The sequence below is a fragment of the Artibeus jamaicensis genome, unplaced genomic scaffold (assembly GCF_021234435.1).
Source record: "Artibeus jamaicensis isolate MK-2021 breed Jamaican fruit bat unplaced genomic scaffold, CSHL_Jam_final contig_335, whole genome shotgun sequence".
Lineage (NCBI taxonomy): Eukaryota > Metazoa > Chordata > Mammalia > Chiroptera > Phyllostomidae > Artibeus > Artibeus jamaicensis.
This window is the reverse complement of record NW_026521800.1, coordinates 8,040,930-8,059,008: the sequence shown is the minus strand read 5'-3', so window position 1 is coordinate 8,059,008 and position 18,079 is coordinate 8,040,930. Positions and strand designations below refer to the sequence as shown.

At 42.3% G+C, this 18,079-nt stretch overlaps 1 protein-coding gene and 1 pseudogene across 3 annotated transcripts in view; one reads left to right on the top strand and one right to left on the bottom strand.

Moving 5' to 3' along the window:
• NQO2 (N-ribosyldihydronicotinamide:quinone reductase 2) overlaps positions 1–3,063 on the top strand; it is a 31,542-nt gene extending 28,479 nt beyond the window's left edge. For all 3 annotated transcript variants that reach the window (XM_053664085.1, XM_053664084.1, XM_053664083.1), the window contains 2 exons: positions 430–531; positions 2,377–3,063. In XM_053664085.1, coding sequence (XP_053520060.1) covers positions 430–531; positions 2,377–2,553 — 279 coding nt within the window. In that variant the 3' untranslated portion in view covers positions 2,554–3,063. The remainder of the gene's footprint in view (positions 1–429; positions 532–2,376) is intronic.
• A 6,817-nt stretch (positions 3,064–9,880) lies between these two features.
• On the bottom strand, positions 9,881–11,540 carry LOC128627218 (HIV Tat-specific factor 1-like; annotated as a pseudogene).
• Between the last annotated feature and the right edge of the window lie 6,539 nt (positions 11,541–18,079).

Sequence of the window (18,079 nt, the reverse complement as noted above, 5' to 3'; positions counted from 1 at the left end):
CAGAGTTTCACATGGAACCTGGTAGATACCCAATACATGGTAGCTGTGAATTTCTTACTAAAATACATGACTTTTAAAATTCCAAAAGCTTCGGAAAATAGTGCATGCAAGGAAAACACTGAGTCACAGATCCAGCTTGGACTAGATGTAATGCTACCATTTACTAAGTGGGGCCATGCACGGGCACCGCCTGCCACCTCATTGTCCTCCCCGCTGCCCAGGTTGTGCCTGGGCCTCACCCACTTCTCACCCCACAGCACCGAACCCTGCTCTCTGCTGGAAGTAGGGGCAGGGCAGAGCTGGGTAGTGACCCAGTGTATTCCCTGTGACTGCTCCTGGTCATTGTAATGCTTGTGCTAAAGTCATGGTAGCATTTCTTTGTCTCCTCCTCTGGAGCTCACATAAGTGCATTTGCTTTCTCCACTGCAGGATAAATTGGCCCTACTCTCGATAACCACGGGAGGCACAGCTGCGATGTACGGGAAAACTGGAGTCAGTGGAGATTTTAAATACTTCCTGTGGCCCCTCCAGGTAGCCACTGTACCTCACCCCGTCTCTCCTTCCCTCGAAGCTTTCCCCGGTTCAAAATGAGATGCACCTGAAGCCTGAAACCTAGACCATTTTGACTCTACCTGGATACAGGAAATTATAACATTCTACTTTTTAATTTTTTACTTAGTGGCAATGCAGAGGTTGGCCAATAGGTTCAAACATGTATTATAATGATATGCTTCAATATAGTTTGGGGGGAAGCTAAGCCAGACCTGGTTAGCTGAATCAACTCCACAGTAAGCAGGATTGTCCCACGTGGCCCTGTGGGGGCACTGAGGGCTGCAGAGCTGTAGTGTCCTGCAGAGGCCATGCTCAAGCCCTGGCTAGAGGTGCCAGAGGAGCCCGGCATTCTGGACAGCCTCACCTGCTGTACAGGTGAGGCTCACAGAGCCAGGGGCTGTGCCTCCTCCTCATAGTGCCCCCACTCCAGGTTCCCAGCACTCGGGGCTCAGAGACCACTGTCCCAGGTGAATGCCAGCTGCCTACATGGGCACTGCTGGGCGCTGACCAAGAGGCAGCCAAGGATGGCTGTCTGCAAAGGGGCAAGCAGTGGGCAAGACTTGTGGGAGAAGAAAGAGAGCTCTGCTCAGGCCACCAGATGGCAGTAAAGAATTCCACAGAGACCCAAAAACCTAAATGGGAACTGTCCTTCCAAGTTATGCAGGGAGGGAATGGTGACATTTTTACGTTTGTGAGCTCCCTTTCACTTTTTGTTTTAAGTCTATTTTTAAAAAGAGAGAAGAGAGGGAGAGAAACATGAGTGTGTGGTTGCCTCTCACATACCCTCTACTGGGGATCTGGCCCTCACCCAGGCATGTGCCCAGACTGGGAATGGAACTGGCAACCTGTTGGGTTTGCAGGCTGGTGCTCAGTCCACTGAGCTACACCAGCCAGGGCTGTGATCTTACTTTTAAAGTGTGACAGTGATGTGTGGGCCTCTTGACCGCCCACCACCCTGATGGGGCAGGCCTGGACAGGGCTGTGGGTTTGCAGGGAAGGAATGCAAAGAGAAGTGAGTGATATTTTGAGAGGAGGAGGAGGGGAGGGAAGTGGTCGTGTTTGAAAAAGATGACACAGTGATTTCATTTAGTGATGCTGTCCTTAAAGAAATGATCGTTTACAAGCCTGAACCTTTTTCTCCATAGTCCATCTGGTCTTATATGCCATTAGCCCAGCTTAAATTTTTCTTCTTGTTTAGAAATTTTTATATTTTTTCAGTTTACAAAGGTATATAGTATAGAAAAAAGTGAGGCTATAAAATATAAAAGTCGAAAGTCCTCTTAATTTCACCTTAAAAATAATCATTTCTAATAATATGGATTTCCTTATGGCTCATATATATTTTTACTTATATGATTTGTATTATTGATTCATTATTATTATTTTTACTTAAATGGTATATCATAATTGTTGCTTCAAACTCCTTATTGTTTTCATTTACCATATATCTTAACCTTCCAGGTGGCACATTATAGCTAGAAGAATCTCATTCTAGAATAATCCATCCTATGATTATATCATAATTTGCCTAATCAATCAAAATCATGACATTTAGTGCCTGAATCAGTAGCAAAGATTACATATTAATCTCAATTTTCATAACAGAATTTGGAACTTTCAGTTGCCTTGAGTTCGCCTCCCTGATACAGGCCAGCGTCCTAAGGTTATGGGACATTTAAATTATTTTTACTCACCCACCAGCATTAAAGTTGCTCAGTTTTTTTTTGAAGTTTTGTTTCATACCGTCTCCCTTAGATTATTTAACGGAAACATATGTAAAGGTTATAGCTTCTAATTAATTCCTTTCTTTCTCTGTGTCTATAGCATGGTGCATTGCACTTCTGTGGATTTAAAGTCCTTGCTCCTCAGATCAGTTTTGCTCCTGAGTTTGCATCAGAAGAAGAAAGAAAGGGGATGATGGCGTCTTGGGCCCAGAGGCTGAAAACCATCTGGAGGGAAGATCCCATCCCCTGCACGCCCTCTTGGTACTTTGGGCAGTAACGCTGTCTGTCATGTACACATCACTTGAGCAACACACTAGTAGGTGGGAGCACGTGCAAAGAGAAGATGATGCTGTAATAACATGAAATGACAACAAACTTAGCTGCATCTGATTGCTGATGTGCATGAATGGGTGTCTTCATGGTTTTATATGGCCAGACCCAAAAATCCAGTAATCAGCTGGTTGAATTGAATTCTAGTCTAATATCATTATTCACCCAGGCTTTCTTTTCTTTTCTTCTCTAACATCTTTCTGTCCCCCTATATTCAATCTTCATGGATAATGTTGTTTTAAGATATTTCTCTTGATATTAGGCTGCATCTGACAATTTTGTGTTGTACTTCATAACTTGAGAGCTTCTATTTTTTTACAGGAAAGATTAATCTTCTCTTAGCTAGCATTATAGTGCTGTGGACTTATTTTTACATCTTTCTTTTAACTTGCATTATGATGATGGAGTTTTAAATGAACAGCCATTTAAAATATATTTAAAATCATTGAGTGCTGATTACAATGAAAAACAGTAGTCCAGTGGCATCCTACAATATCATGATGCATGTGTTCATGTAACATTTCTAATAATTAGCCCACGGTGTTGGTGCAGGTAGGTGGATGTATCCCCCTAAAAACAAGTTGAAGTTACTAAATCTTCTCTTCCTCCTCCTCCTCCTCATGATCACTACTGAGGACAAAGCCACCACTTGTGGACAGGGGCCCTTCACCCACTGCAGGTTCCTTCACACCAGACATGGCATCTACTTCTCACTGGACTCTTCTCTTCAAACACCACCTTGTTGGAATCCTCATCTTCCACCACTTTTCACCTGCATCATCTCCCTCCTCCTAGGCACCATCAGCCCTTCCCCCTCTGCGTGTTCTTCCTCCTCTTTTCCATCTGGTGCATCATTGAATACTTTTCCACATTCGTCTTCTTCCTTTGCCTCTGAATTTTCACACTCTCAGAACTTTCCTCGTCACTCACTCAGACCCATCATCATCAAATTCTAATTTATCCTGACATTTCTCCTAACATTTTTTCAACACCACTATCTTCTAGTAATTTTTGGAACCATTTCAAACTGTTTTTCAACGCAGTTTTCAGATTCTCTTCGCAAGACATCTTCTTCAGACCCTTTTTGGGGCCATTCTCTCTTCGGGTTCCTTTTCAGGGTCACCTTCAGGCCTCTCACAGAGCCTTTCTTGCCATCATCTCTTTTGAGCCTCTTCTTTTTAGGGCCTTCTTCCAGACCATTCTCTACTGACTTTAGGAACTTCCTTAGTCACACTGTCTGTTAGGGCCACGTTCTTTAGCACCTTTTTTCAAAATCTCCCCCATCTTCTATCTTTTCAAATATCTTGTCATGTATAGTTTATTTTGAAAAGATTTAATCCAGTATTTATTCCACACTCATGATCATTTTCTAAAGTCAGAATATATCACAAAAGCAATCTGTCAAGTAACTTTCCAATCTTAAATAATACAGCATAGCATTACTTTTAATATGTCTCTGTTCTAGATTAATTTTTTAAAGTAATCTTCATTATCAATAAAAATGAGTGAATCTTTAGAAAAGAACACTACATCAAACTTCCATAACTTAAGTATTTTTTATTTATAAAAATGCTCTGGAACCTTGAGACATGCATCTAATCCCTGACTCTGCCCCTCTGCCCCGCCCTCTCAGTTCCCCGTGAGCACAGCATTGCTGCAAGAATGCTCAATGAGACATTCACCTTTCCCTTTCATACAGTACTTTAACATCTGAGAAATTCCAGAAAAAACATTATATCGTGTATTTTTCTTTTTTCCATTTTAAAATCTTTTATTTTTCAGTTACAGTTGACATGCATTATTATATTATTTTTGAGTGTACTGTCATGTATTTTTTTCAAATTAAAACTGAATTTTAGGCATTCTAACAGTGTCCCTTTGAGGTAAAACACTAAAAGGCCTTTTGATCAACTCACAGCCTAATTTCAATCTCTGCATCAGAAACTAACTTTTAATGAAGTTGAATGTTAAAACTGGAGAATAGACTTCCGCCAAGATGGAGGTTTAAGGTGGATGTGCCTGCCTCCTCACACAACCAAGTTTAGGGACAACTAAATATTAGCATCAGAAAACACAACCAGAACACGGAAAACTGAACTTTTCGGAAGTCCGCTAACAACAAATTCTTCGGCCCGACCGGTAAGGGGCGAAACTGGCGTCGGGTGAGGAGTTACAAGGGAGTCGACCCGGGCGCGGAATCCAGACGCGCGAATCCAGTCGCAAGGGTTCCAAACCCAGGATTGGACCTAGTGAGCAACCGAGCGGCCCACCGGGTGAGCGACTACGGAGGAGTCAGTGGGGAGGCGGTGGCAGCGAGTTGACTGAGGTTGCATGGTTGCACGCTGGTGAGGGAGTGAGCGCTTGGACTGGGGGCGGCGCCATTGCCATTTCCCCGCTCTGACCACGCCCCCACATACAGGTCACAACCCAGCGACCTGGGAATCCAAGGCGCCGCTCCTCCCACTTAAAGGGCCAGAACAGACCAAAAATGTCGCAGGAAGACCTCAAAGCCCCACAGATAAATCTAAGTGACGAAGAAATAGCAAATCTCTCAGACGCACAGTTTAAAACACTGGTCATCAGCTTCCTCACAGATCTGGTGGACTATAGCCACAAATTAGAGAAACATATGAAGGCTAAATTAAGGGAAATGAATGGAATTCCACAGGAAAACCATAGAGATGAAAAAAAAAACTGGGACTCAAATCAAAGGAGTGAACCAGAAGGAAGAAGAAAAAAATCATCAAACAGAATGGAATGAAGAAATAAGAATTCAGAAAAATGAGGAGAAGCTTAGGAACCTCCAGGACATCTATAAACGCTCCAATATCCGAATTATAGGGGTACCAGAAGGGGGAAAGACACAACCACCAGTGGAAAAACTATTTGAACAAATAATAAAAGAAAATTTCCCCAATCTGGCAAAGGAAATAGACTTCCAAGAAATCCAAGAAGCTCAGAGAGTACCAAAAATTTGGACTCAAGAAGAAACACACCAAGGCATATCATAATTACATTAGCCAAAATTAAAATGAAGGAAAGAATCCTGGAAGCAGCAAGAGGTAAGGGGACAATCACCTACAAAGGAGTCCCCATCAGGCTGTCAGCAGATTTCTCAAAAGAGACCTTACAGGCAAGAAGGGGCTGGAAAGAAATATTCCAAGTCATGAAATCTAAAGACCTACAACCAAGATTGCTCTACCCAGCAAAACTTTCATTCAGAACGGAAGGACAGATACGGTGCTTCTCAGATAAGACCAAATTCAAGGAGTTCATCATCACCAAGCCCTTATTATATGAAATGTTAAAGGGACTTATCTAAGAAAAAGAAGTTAAAGAAACATGAACAGTGAAAGGACAACAAACTCACAGTTATTAACAACCACACCTAAAACGAAAGCAAACTAAAAGGACAGCTAGATCAGGAGTGGAAACATAGAAATGAAGATCTCAAGGAGGGTTAGCAACAGGGGAGTGGGAGGAGGAGACGGGGGGGAGAAGGTACAGAAAACAAGTAGCATAGACAGTAGATAGAAATTAGATGGGGGGGGCAAGAATAGTATGGGAAATATAGAACCTAAAGGACTTGAGACACATGGGCATAAACTAAAGGGGGGTAATGGTGGGGTTGGGGGGGCAGGGTGGAGGGGAATGAAGGGGGGAATAGAACAACTATAACAGCATAATTAATTCAAAAAAAATTTATTTAAAAAAAAACTGGAGAATATGTAGTATAACACATTAATGAGCCTTCCAAGATAGTACAAGTGGACATGTATTTATTCTTAAAACTAATTGCTTCCTTCATGTATATTGAAAGCATATAACTTTTCTGTAATAAACACTCGAGATCCATTCTCAAAGTCTTTGTCATTCTATTAAGAAAAGCACAGCCGTGCTAACTTTGGTACATAAACCACAAACACACCTAAAATACAAAAACAGAACTAGTGCCTTATACAAATTTAACCAACACAGGCACCATGCCAAAGTCATTAAAATACTTTTAGGACATGTACAAACTATACATCTCCAAAACAATAAAATACAAGAGCTATCTGCATCATGTATCAAACTCAACTGGGTGAAAACATCAAGGTAATAAATGGAATTAGAAAGGCACTTCTATGCACAAAATATAAAGTGAGTCTTCAGGCCAAAATGGAGGTGTAGGTGGATACACTGCCTCTTGGAACAACCAAAATAAGTACAACAACAAGTCAGAAACAAAGTAACAACCAGAACTGACAGAAAATTGAACTATATGGAAGTGCAAGAACCAAGGAGTTAAAATAGACACATTCATCCATACCGGTAGTAGGGGTGCAGTCTGGCAGTGGAGCAGAGAGGGGTCTCGGCACAGGATGCAGTGACACTGGGAGGGCAAGGCACCCCGAGCGTGCATGGTGGCATCGGGCTGACCCTGGGCACCCAGGCAGCGACTAACAGACCAGGTGTGTGGTGGCAACGGGGAGACCCAGTGAGGCTATGATCGAGAAGCAGGGCACCGTGGGCAAGGTGGCTGGCTGACTGGGCAGCAGTCCCACATTTGCACACAGATAACTGGGGAGCAAGACAGATCACGCAATCCAGAGTCCTAGTGCCGGGACATAAAGCCTGAAAACACTTGTGGGGGTTGAGGCACAGGCAGAGACTCCCACCCTCACAGGAAAGTTTATTGGAGAAACCCACAAGGTCCTAGAATGAACACAAGCCCACCCACATGGGAAGCAGCACCACAAGTGCTCAGTTTGCTTCAGTGAAGCGGCAGAAGGGACTGAGGTGCAACAGAGAGGGGAGCAAAGCGCCATTTTTTCCCTCTCCGACCCCAGCCCTTACACAGCATCACAACCCAGTGACTTGGGTTGCCCCACCCTGGTGGATGCCTAAGGCTCCGCTCCTCATACATAACGGGTGGGAACAGACCAAAATATTATGGCTCAAGCAGAAAAACACCTCAAAGCCCCAGAGCCAATACTTCTAAGGGACAAAGAGACAGCCAACCTATCAGACGCACAGTTCAAAACACTGGTGACTAGGATGCTTACAGAATTGGTTGGTTTTAGTCACAAATTAGAGGAACAAATGAAGGCTAAACTAAGTGAAATGAAGGGAAATGCACAGGGATCCAATAGTGATGGGAAGGTAACTGGGACTCAGATCAATGGAGTGGGCCAGAAGAAAGAAAGAAACATTCAACCATACCAGAATGAAGAAAAAAGAATTCAAAAAAATGAGGAGAGGTTTAGGAACCTCCAGGACAATTTAAACATTCCAACATCTGAATTATAGGGGTACCAGAAGGGGAAGAGGAAGAGCAACAAGTGGAAAACTTATTTGAGCAACTAATAAAGGAGAACTTCCCCAATCTGGCAAAGGCAGTAGACTTCCAGGAAGTCCAGGAAGCTCAGAGAGTCCCAAAGAAGGTGGGCCCAGAGAGGAATACAACAAGGCATCTCATAATTATATTAGCCAAGATAAAATTTTAGAAGCAGCAAGAGATAAGGAGACAGTCACCTACAAAGGAATGCCCATCAGACTGTCTCTGATTTCTCAAAAGACACCTTACAGGCAAGAAGGGGCTGGAAAGAAGTATTCCAAGTCATGAAATCCAAAGTATATCCAAGATTGCTCTAGACAGCAAAGCTTTAATTTAGAATGGAAGGACAGATAAAGTGCTTCTCAGGTAAGGTCGGGTTAAAGCAGTTCATCATCACCAAGCCTTTATTTTATGAAATGTTAAAGGAACTTATCTATGAAAAAAAGATAAAAAGTATACTAAAATGTATAGTATACATTTTAGTATAGATAAGTATAGATAAGTATAGATAAAATGTATACTAAAATGAAGCAAACTCTCAATTACTAACAACCACACCTAAATAAAAACAAACTGAGGAAACAACTAGAACAGGAACAGAACCACAGAAATGGAGATCACAGGGAGTGTTAGCAACGGGAGTGGGAGGAGAAGAGGGGGAGAAATGTACAGAGAATAAGTAGCATAGATGGCAGGTGGAAAATAGGGGGAGGGCAAGAATAGTATGGGAAATATAAAAGCTAAAGAACTTAAGACACATGGACATGAACTAAAGGGGGGAATGTAGGAGGAAGAGGGTATGCAGGGTGCAGAGGAATGAAGGGGGAAAATGGGACAACTGTAAGAACAATAAAATATATTAAAAAATAAAAAGTGAAAATGCTGCTTGGAGACTGTGTAGTACTGCAACAGTCTCAACTCTGAAGTGGTAAGAAAAGCAGATTTAATCAAATATTTATAGAATTCAACATGATCTACTTCCACATAACACTTTGTTAGTATGCTACTTTTCTTGTCTTTTTGGCTCCTTTGACAATCATATTTGTCAGACTGGTCCTTTCTGCCATCTCTGTTGTGGGAATGGTCTTTGCTACTGACTAGTGTATAGTTTCTTTACACCATGTTAGTTGTGGCTTCTTGAACATTCATCCTCAATGTGCTAGGGTGCTCTGGAAACGTCCTAGTGTAGAAGACCCTGATCTTTAAAGCAGATGTGCAGTTTGAACACAGCACCTGCCTCTTTTGGGCTCGGGGCACTCAAGAAAGTTTCCCATTCTTTCAGCCATTCTTTCAGCCTTTCTTTCCTTTCTCCTGGGGTATCCTCAGCCTGGTCATCTGTGCCCATCTCATGTTTGGACAGGGATTTGACAGCCATCCCACCAGCTTCGACTGAGTGTTTGAGTACAGTGATCAGCTTCCTCAAGGACACAGAGGTTACACCATCTGGGTGTCTGTCAAAGAGAAGGGGCTTTCTAATTGGCCCAAACAATTTTTAAAATTTATTTTTATTATATTTTTTTCATTACCATTTCCCCCTTATACCCTCTTCCACCTCCACCCCACCCCCCAATCACCATACTGTTGTCCATGCTCTTGAATCCTTTCTCTTTTTTCCTTGGTCCCTCCACCCCGTAATGCCCCAGCCCCAAGCTGTCAGCCTGCTCTCTATCTATGCACCTGTCTTTATTTTGCTTGTTCAGTTTGTTCACTAGATTCCACATGTAAATGAAAGCATATGGTATTTGTCTCTCTGGCTGGCTTATTTCACTTAGCATAATGTTCTCCAGGTCCATCCATGCTGTCACAAAGGGTAAAATTTTCTTTTTTTTATGACCAAGTAGTGTTCCATTGTGTAAATGTATCGTTGTTGTTTTATCCACTCATCTACTGATGGACACTTGGGCTGCTTCCAAATCTCAGCTCTTGTAATTGGCCTAAACTTTGAACATTCTCCTTACAAGTTTTCTCTGACCTCATTCAGCACCAATGGACCATCCTCAAAAGCCATAGGATGAGATATCTTTTTTGATGACAACTCTCTCATGGTGAGTTCAGGATGGTCCAGCAGTCCAGCTGCTTTCATTGCAGGGGAAGCTGCCTCCTGTGGTGCTTGCCCCTCTTCTTTTCTAAAGCCTCATATTCCCCTTCAGTTGAAAGTTGATCACCTCAACATACACTTTCTACCTTCTAATTTTACCTTCATTCAAAACTATTAATACAAATCCAGATTCCCTATTAAAGTAACTCCGAAGTCCATCCCCTTTGAGCTTGCCTTGGTTATCTTTGTAAAGCTGGACCTTAAATTCAGTTTAAGGATCTCTCATCATCATGCCCAGTTTAGAGAGAAAGTATATAAATGCCTCCACTATAATATCTGGAGGCAAATCAGTCACATGTACATTTATGTTCCTGTCTTCAACATGAAGCCTTTCTTTTTTTCTACCCTGTTTTTGAGATCAGTGACTTTGGGGTGTTTTTTATTCCTTTGCAAAGGTTTTTCAGGATTTCTAGCCCCATGTTGTATGTTTTCAGCAGAGTCAGACATGCCATCATTGAGAAACCATAATTAGCCTGACATTTAATGAAATCTTCAGTCATCATGGGCAAACCAAGCCTCCTTTGCCAGAGATGTCAGTCAGCTGCTGCCAGAAATATTGGTTTCTCTGCTTGGATTCTCTTGGGTGTCATCATCCTCAGTATCTCCATACAATTTGTGACTGATCATCAAACTCCTCGTTCCATCTGCATAGTTGCCAAGTTTCCTACCTTGCCCTGGAGCATTCTAGGCAAACAAGGAGGCACCAGCTCACCAGCTCACTCTGGCCTTGCTCTTGCCATAAGGGTCCAAAGCCAGCCGTCTTTTTTGTATTGTCACTTTGTCTGCTTTCTTTTGGGGCAGTATTTCTTAAATGTGCTCTGGGCTGCTGTGGCCCAATTAGATTCTGTCTCTGGATTCCCTCACAGTTTCCCTCCCTGGAGAATTCTACTAAACTATCTTCCAAGCACTTGAGACTCATCAACAGTTGGGTCCACCCTTCCCTCCCCACACCTCCATCAGCATCCCTCAGTCCAGGGGTGTCAAACTCATTTTCATCAGGGGCCACATCAGCCTCATGGTTGCTTTCAATGGGCCAAATGGAATTTCAACTCCTTAACAGTTAAGGAGTAGTTATATTTGTACAGTCCTATAATTTTTTTCTCCCTTTGAAGGCAACCACAAGGCTGCTGTGGCCCCTGGTGAAAATGAGTTTGACACTTCTGTCTTAGTCACCAAATGGCAGGAATGTTCACTGGATCCTCAGGCCCAAAACCTGGGACTGACCACAACTCACATCCAACCAAGCTTCTCATCTCATTCAGTCTACTTCCTACCTATGTTTAATTTGCCCACCATTTCATCTAAAATTCTACTATTCTAGTCCAAAGTACCATCTCTTTTTTTTGCTTGCATTATTGCAACAACCTTCTAAATAAAATTTTCCTCATGCACTTTTGTCCCTTACAACCCATTTTCTACAAAATACTTAGAGTAATCTTTAGGTTACTCTAAAGATGTGCACACACACACACCTCACGGCACTCTTGAGGCTTATTAACTCTTCAAAGGCTCTCATGCTCTTAGGACATGTCTAGAATCCTTGAGCGGATCTGTGAGGTGCAGCTTGTGGCCCTACCTCCTATCCAGGCTCTGGATGCTCTGTGCCTACATCCCAGCCATACCTGACTTCTTCCCACCACTGCCAAGGACCCACACCCATCCTGGTGCAGGGCCCCTACTGGCCTGTGCGCTCTGGCAGGAGTGTTTGCCCCACTTCACTACCCTTTACATGCCACCTTCTCTGTCACTCAATGAAGGAAGCCCTCCACAGGCCCTTGTGTGGAATTGAATGCCCTTTTCTGTGCCGTGCATTCCTCCTGGCTCTTAAAACATCTCTGTGGCATTTTATTCACACAAGAAACAGACAAGGGCATCCTCTTTGTACGTGTTTCAAGCACTAGGATCATGTGGGTAGAGTCTGGCTCCCTCACTAGACTGTTGCCTCCATGAAAGCAGGGACAGACCAGTCTTTTTACAGTTGTCCTATTTTGGGTAGTGTTCCCTTAATATTTGTTGGAGAGGTAAGGTCTGCACCCTTCCAACCTGGCCTGTATCTCAGCGAGACTCAGCAAGGCTGCAGTATACTTGTGCATGAGTATGTATCCACGTGGGCACCTGGTGGAGAGGAGGCATGGAAATCTGACTGACTAGACCTTACTCACTCCTTGGTTTCTCCTCTGCTTCTGTGCCTGCAGAAACCATCCCCAAAGTCTTGATGGAGTTTATGTTTTGGGGAGGACAGCCAGGAGGCTGTACTGGAAAAATTCCTTAGACAGCCCTCTTCCTTCTCTCCACTGATGAATAGGGGTGCATTCAGGCAGCATGAACTCACTGTGTTCTCCCTTGTACCCAGTGGGCTGCAGCTACAGCGTGTGTAGCAGGCAGGAAGTGTGCAGTACCTGCCTTTAGAGCCCCCTCTTCTGGTTCTTGTGGAGCTGCTGGACCTCAGAATTTCTTGAGGCAGGAAGCAGATACCACACTACACGGTCTGTGAAGTCACAGACTGAATGTCAGTGGGATGGATTCTCTAGTCAGGCAGCAGACCCTACCCTTTCCCAAGTGGGGGTAACAGGACTGGCAAATTGAAGGGGAGACTCCTCACTGCCTTCCCAGCTTCCCAAAGTCCAATTTTCTTGAGACAATTTGGCTTCAAATGTGCCAAAGATATTTATTATGCCTTCCAAGCAAGATTGTTAGCACTTCGAGGGCTGAGACCAAAGCTTCCATAGTACCTAACAGCCCGTTACTTTGACTAATAACTTTTAAAATCTGTGCTAAAAATAAAATGAAAATACATTCAGCAATAGGAGGGCAGTGGAAATTGCTGTTAAAAGAACAAAAATGACTACAGCCATACCTGTATTTTAAGGCACTGGTTCCAATTCTCTTAGGAGCATAGGACAGTTGTTGTTCAGAAAATTCTCTCTGGTTGTGCATTTGGGTCCCAGAACCTAGTTAGTGTGAAGGCTGGTAGAAAAAGAGATAAAGAGACTCGTGATGCTCAGCGTAAAAAGGTGTCAGGAATTTTGGAGCAGTCCCGGGACGACTACGTTCAGTAGCTCTGAAACGTTGGAGAGGGAAACAGGCACAGGTCTCAGGGACGAGCATGGGAGACCCAGAAACCAGTGGCAAGAAGGAGATGCAGGACTGAGATGGCCGTGAGGTCGGTGGTGGGATGATGTATGGACTGTGGAAATGCCCAGACCACTCCAGGCATCCTGCATCTGTTGGAAGTGTGCACTGGTTATTTTATTTTGCCCTAAAAGGAAAGTGTTGCTCCAAACAAGACTAGATGATATTGTGACAGGATAGTAAGAAGCTAGGAAAAGTCCTGGGCAAGTGGAATGGGGAAATTGAGACATGAAAATTAAGTCCAAACAATTTGAACAACTTTACAGCCAGCCAGTGAATCGCAGGACCTTATCTTCCCTACCCAAGGACAACAGAAAGCAAATGCTTTATACCTGTCCTCTCTAACTAAAGAATATGCAGCTTAAATCTCTCTGGTCTGGAAAATAGTGAACAGAGACCCGGTTAATGCCATTGGTACCAGTTAAACACAAGGACATATGAAATCAGGGGAACAAATAACAAAAACCCCATAAAAACCCAGACAGGCCCAACGTAAAAGTAAAATAGTAAAGCAGGCCAAAGAATATTCCCCCCATACACTCATTTTGATACATCAGCATATTAAAAAAGCACCTACAAAGCTGATAAATAATCACCTGAAACCCTCTCCTAACATTCTTGTCCACAGGATAAAAAAAGATAAAAAGCCCTCAGGACAAAGTCTCAGTGCAGGCTCACACAAGAGCACACATGCCCATGCTCCTTCTCAGGCATGAATATTTTACTTCCTCCTAAACCCTAAGGGTCCCCATGAAACTTGCAACCAGGGGGCAGCAGGCAGTGGCACTTTACCCCAGGCTCACTCCCTGATCCTGTCTCCAAGGTCCTCTTTTTCTCTTACTTCCCAGTGAGCCAACTCTCCTGTTCCTTCTTCAGCCCTAAGCCCTTCCTTTGTTTCCCTGTCCCCAGCTTTAATAAATGTACTGTCAAGATCACCTGGACTCCTTTCGTGAAATCTTTCTTACATAAAGTCAAGAACCCACACACTACCAGCCTGCCTTAGGCAGATCCCCTCCAGGCCAGACCCTGTCTGGTAACAATGTGCGATCACTTGAACTGTACCAGCACAAGCACTTTGTTGTGACACTATAACTGGCTTAGTGCTGCCGAGAGTTCTCAGTCAATACACAAGAGCTATAAATCCAGCTGGACCTTTGGCCATACAGGAATGTATTCTAAGGAAATACATAGAAAGTAAAAGTACTTTTCCAAATTAAATGTTTATTTTTCTTAGCAATGCTAGTTATAATAGTGAATAGTAATAGCTAACATGTACTGGATGCTTAATATGTGGCAGGCACTGATATAAATTCTTTGCTTATACTAGTATCTCTAATTCTCATAAACACCTTAGGCATAAGTACTATTGTTATCCCCACCTGACAGATGAGGAAACTGAGGCAAAGTTAGGCTAAGGCATTTGCCCAAGGGTCACAACTATAGAGAGGCAGATGTGGGATTTGAACCCAGAATATCAGGTTCTTCTCTGGAAGCAACCTAAGTGCCTCTGATCAGGGCAACAACAAAGAATGCCATGGCCTTCCACTCTGTTGTTATGATGGCAGGCATTGTGAATAGTCATCTTGTCAGTCCCATATCAATTGCCATTTCTTCTAATGGCAACATCCTACTTTTTCTTTGGGAATCATGCCCTTTCGTCAAGCTGTGTGGTTTTCATAAGGGTGACACTGTGCCAAGGAGTGGCACCTGACAGACTTGAGCAATCAGTGTTTCATGCCCCAGAAGATCCAAGCCAGGCAATGAAATTAAACTCAGGAATTCACTGATCTACTGGGAAAGAGGAGACTTTTCGCTTCTGGACATGGACCTGTGACTCTGTAAGCTGGTCAGGGGCTGTGACATTGAAAATGTTGACCTGAAAGTGAAAGCGCATCTAAACTACATAGAGAGATGCTTCCCAATGAAATGTTTTGAACACCTAGACCCATTCTTGCCTGATGCTGGAGTTTTTTCTTTAGTTCTTTAGTCATATGGGGCAATATATTACCGTTTTTGCTTAAGTGGTTTTACACTAATTCAGCAATCCTAAGTAATTCAACAAGCACAGCTTGTATCTACATAGAAATATGAAATACTCCAGTGTCAACAAAACATAAATTAAATTTGAATCTGACTATAATAATATAAAAACATGCATGGAAGTATCTAACTAAAAACAAAATTTATAGTAATATATGTCAAATTATTTTTCTCACCAAATGGGTTAAGTATGTAGTGTCCAGTGAACAAAAGAGAAGTTGGAGGGTATGCCATTCTGGGGAACTGAGGGAGGCAGCAGAGGACAGTACAGAGTCCAGAGATCAATCCCAGTTCTGCCAGTAACTGACTGAGAGGCCGTAAACTATTTAATCAACCTACTTGGGCCTCAGTTTCCCTGTCTGTGAAATACGGGGAGTCTGGCCTTCCATAGTTACCCTGCCCAATGTGTAAATGCCAGGAGGCCCTCAGTCCTGTCATGTTGTGATCTTTTCCTTGAGCTCCCAGAAACAGTCTGAAATACTGCCTGGGACCCCCAGTAGTTCAGTGCTGGGGCTGATCCTAACTTTAGTTGTATAGACTAGTATGTCTGTTTTCTTTTTGCCTTTTACTATTTCTTTCAGTAGAGTGGATAGACGCAGTGAAAGGTAAGTTCATACAGTCATTTGTTTCACTAAAATGCATTGAGGAGAAAGTTTATCAGGAATCAGATCATACATCACGTGAACTCCTGCATCACTGACGGAAAGTCCATATGATTCTCCCAGCATGATTTCTGCCAGTCTGTGCATTTTTATTATTTATCCCCATTTTTACAGATGGGTAAACTGAGACAGAGTTGAACTCACTTGACCAGAGTCCCACCACTACTATTGGCAGAGCTTAGGCTGACACCAAGGTAGCCTTTTCTAGAGTATGTGCTCAGAACCACTCAGCTTCAGGCACTCTGTTGGCAGATCAGGGTAAGAGTTGGGCAGCACTGACCAGAGGCCATTTTTAAGAAATGACCTTAAAAGGCCAAATGGGTGGTTATAGTGGGAAAAGGATAAATGAGCTGGGTCCTCTGGCTCAACAAGGGTCTAACATTTTGAGAATCAATGATTCTTTTACAAACTGTGTGGTTGTGCTTGAAAACCCCACTGAGACTTTCATTTCCTGCTATGTGGCAGACAGTATTTCTGAAAAGCCCTCCTGCAGCACAACTTGTAGAGGCCAGATAAATCACAACAAACCCACTTTTAAGTGCACTGCTGACATCATAAAAAACTAAGGGAAATGTTCAAATTTATTCCCAACCCTTTCTGTCCCCATGTCTCCAGCCACCAACCTTGCACCACAATAACCAACTCCTAACTACTTGCTGACAGCAGAATAGTAAGAAAATGTGAAAATTTAGGATGCCCCCAAGTAAATGCTGGCATCACTTCTCTAGCAAAAATGAGTGAGAGACTAGACCTTGGGTTTGTGCAATGTAGGCAGCTGAACTGAGACCTTGTATAAGGCGGCATCATTGTAATAAAGTGGGTAGAAAATTACATGTGTCCTTAAAGGAGACAGGAAGCTAACCTGTTGATCTCCATCTCAGTTCTGGGTAAAAAATATCCCCTGTATCGTAAGATCTTGGAATGACATTTTCTCTACCCTCACCTACAGAGGAAGAAAAAATCTAAAGAAATCTAGTGGTCCCAAATGATGACAACCCTTAGTACAGAAAGAAAATATAAATTCTCTCTTGGGAAAAACATTATCTCAGGGATGTCAGAATTCCCCTTAATTAAGATCAGCCTAATAACAGCCCCAACACTACCAAACACTTGAGGAATAACAGCATGACTGAGAACAAGCAGAAATATAAAAAACAGATAAACTTCAAATATTGGTATTCTGAGATACGCAGCACAAAATAACAATATTTAAAGAAATTAAAATGGAATAAAACACATTGCAACATACAAGAGAGATTCAAAAGAGATCAGATAGATTTGAAGATTAACTCAGTGAACAGGTTAAATGGTATATTAGACACAGATGAGGAGAGAATTAGTGAATTGAAAGACAGATCTGAAAAATAAGAAATAAAATTAAAAGGATAGAAGATAAAATAAAAGGCATAGAGATTGGAGTAAAAAGTGCTATTATACATATTTAATTGGAATTTTAGAATGAGAAAATGAGAGAATGATTGCCATATTTCAAAAAATACAATAGCTGAGAATTTTTCAGAATTTATGAAAGATATTAGTGCTCAGATTTAATAAGTACCATGTATCTCAAGTAGGATAAATACAAAAACATAGCATAGTGAAACTGCTTGACATAAAGAAAAATGGGAAGAATGAGAGCTCATGCACAAAGTAACAACAATTTAACTGACAACTGATTTCTTAATAGCAACAATGAAAACCAGAAAACAATAGAATAGTACCATCAACATGTTGCAAAAAGATAACTATAAATGTTGACCTCTCTCTCTTTTTTTTAAATCTTCACCTGAGGACATTTTCATTGCTTTTAGAGAGACAGGAAGGGAGAATTTAGAGAGAAGGGAAGGGAGAGAGAAAGAGAGGGAGAGAAACATTAATTTGAGAGAGAAACATCAAATGGTTGCCTTTTTTGTATGCACCCTGACCAGGGACTTAACTTGCAACCTAGGGAAATGCCTTGACTGGAAATTAAACCCTCAACCTTTTAGCTTGTGAGAAAACATCCAACTAACTGAGGCACACCTGCCAGGGCTTGACCTCTCTTTCAATTAATACCATAAAATACAGACATTTCATAAAATAAAAAAATACAGTTTGCTATGAACAGACATTGTTAAAGGCATTTCTAAAGTTGTATTTCTTTTAGAAGGGCAATGATTCCAGAAGAAAGAAGATCTGAAATACAATAGAAAATAGTAAACATGGGTGAATCTGAGCAATT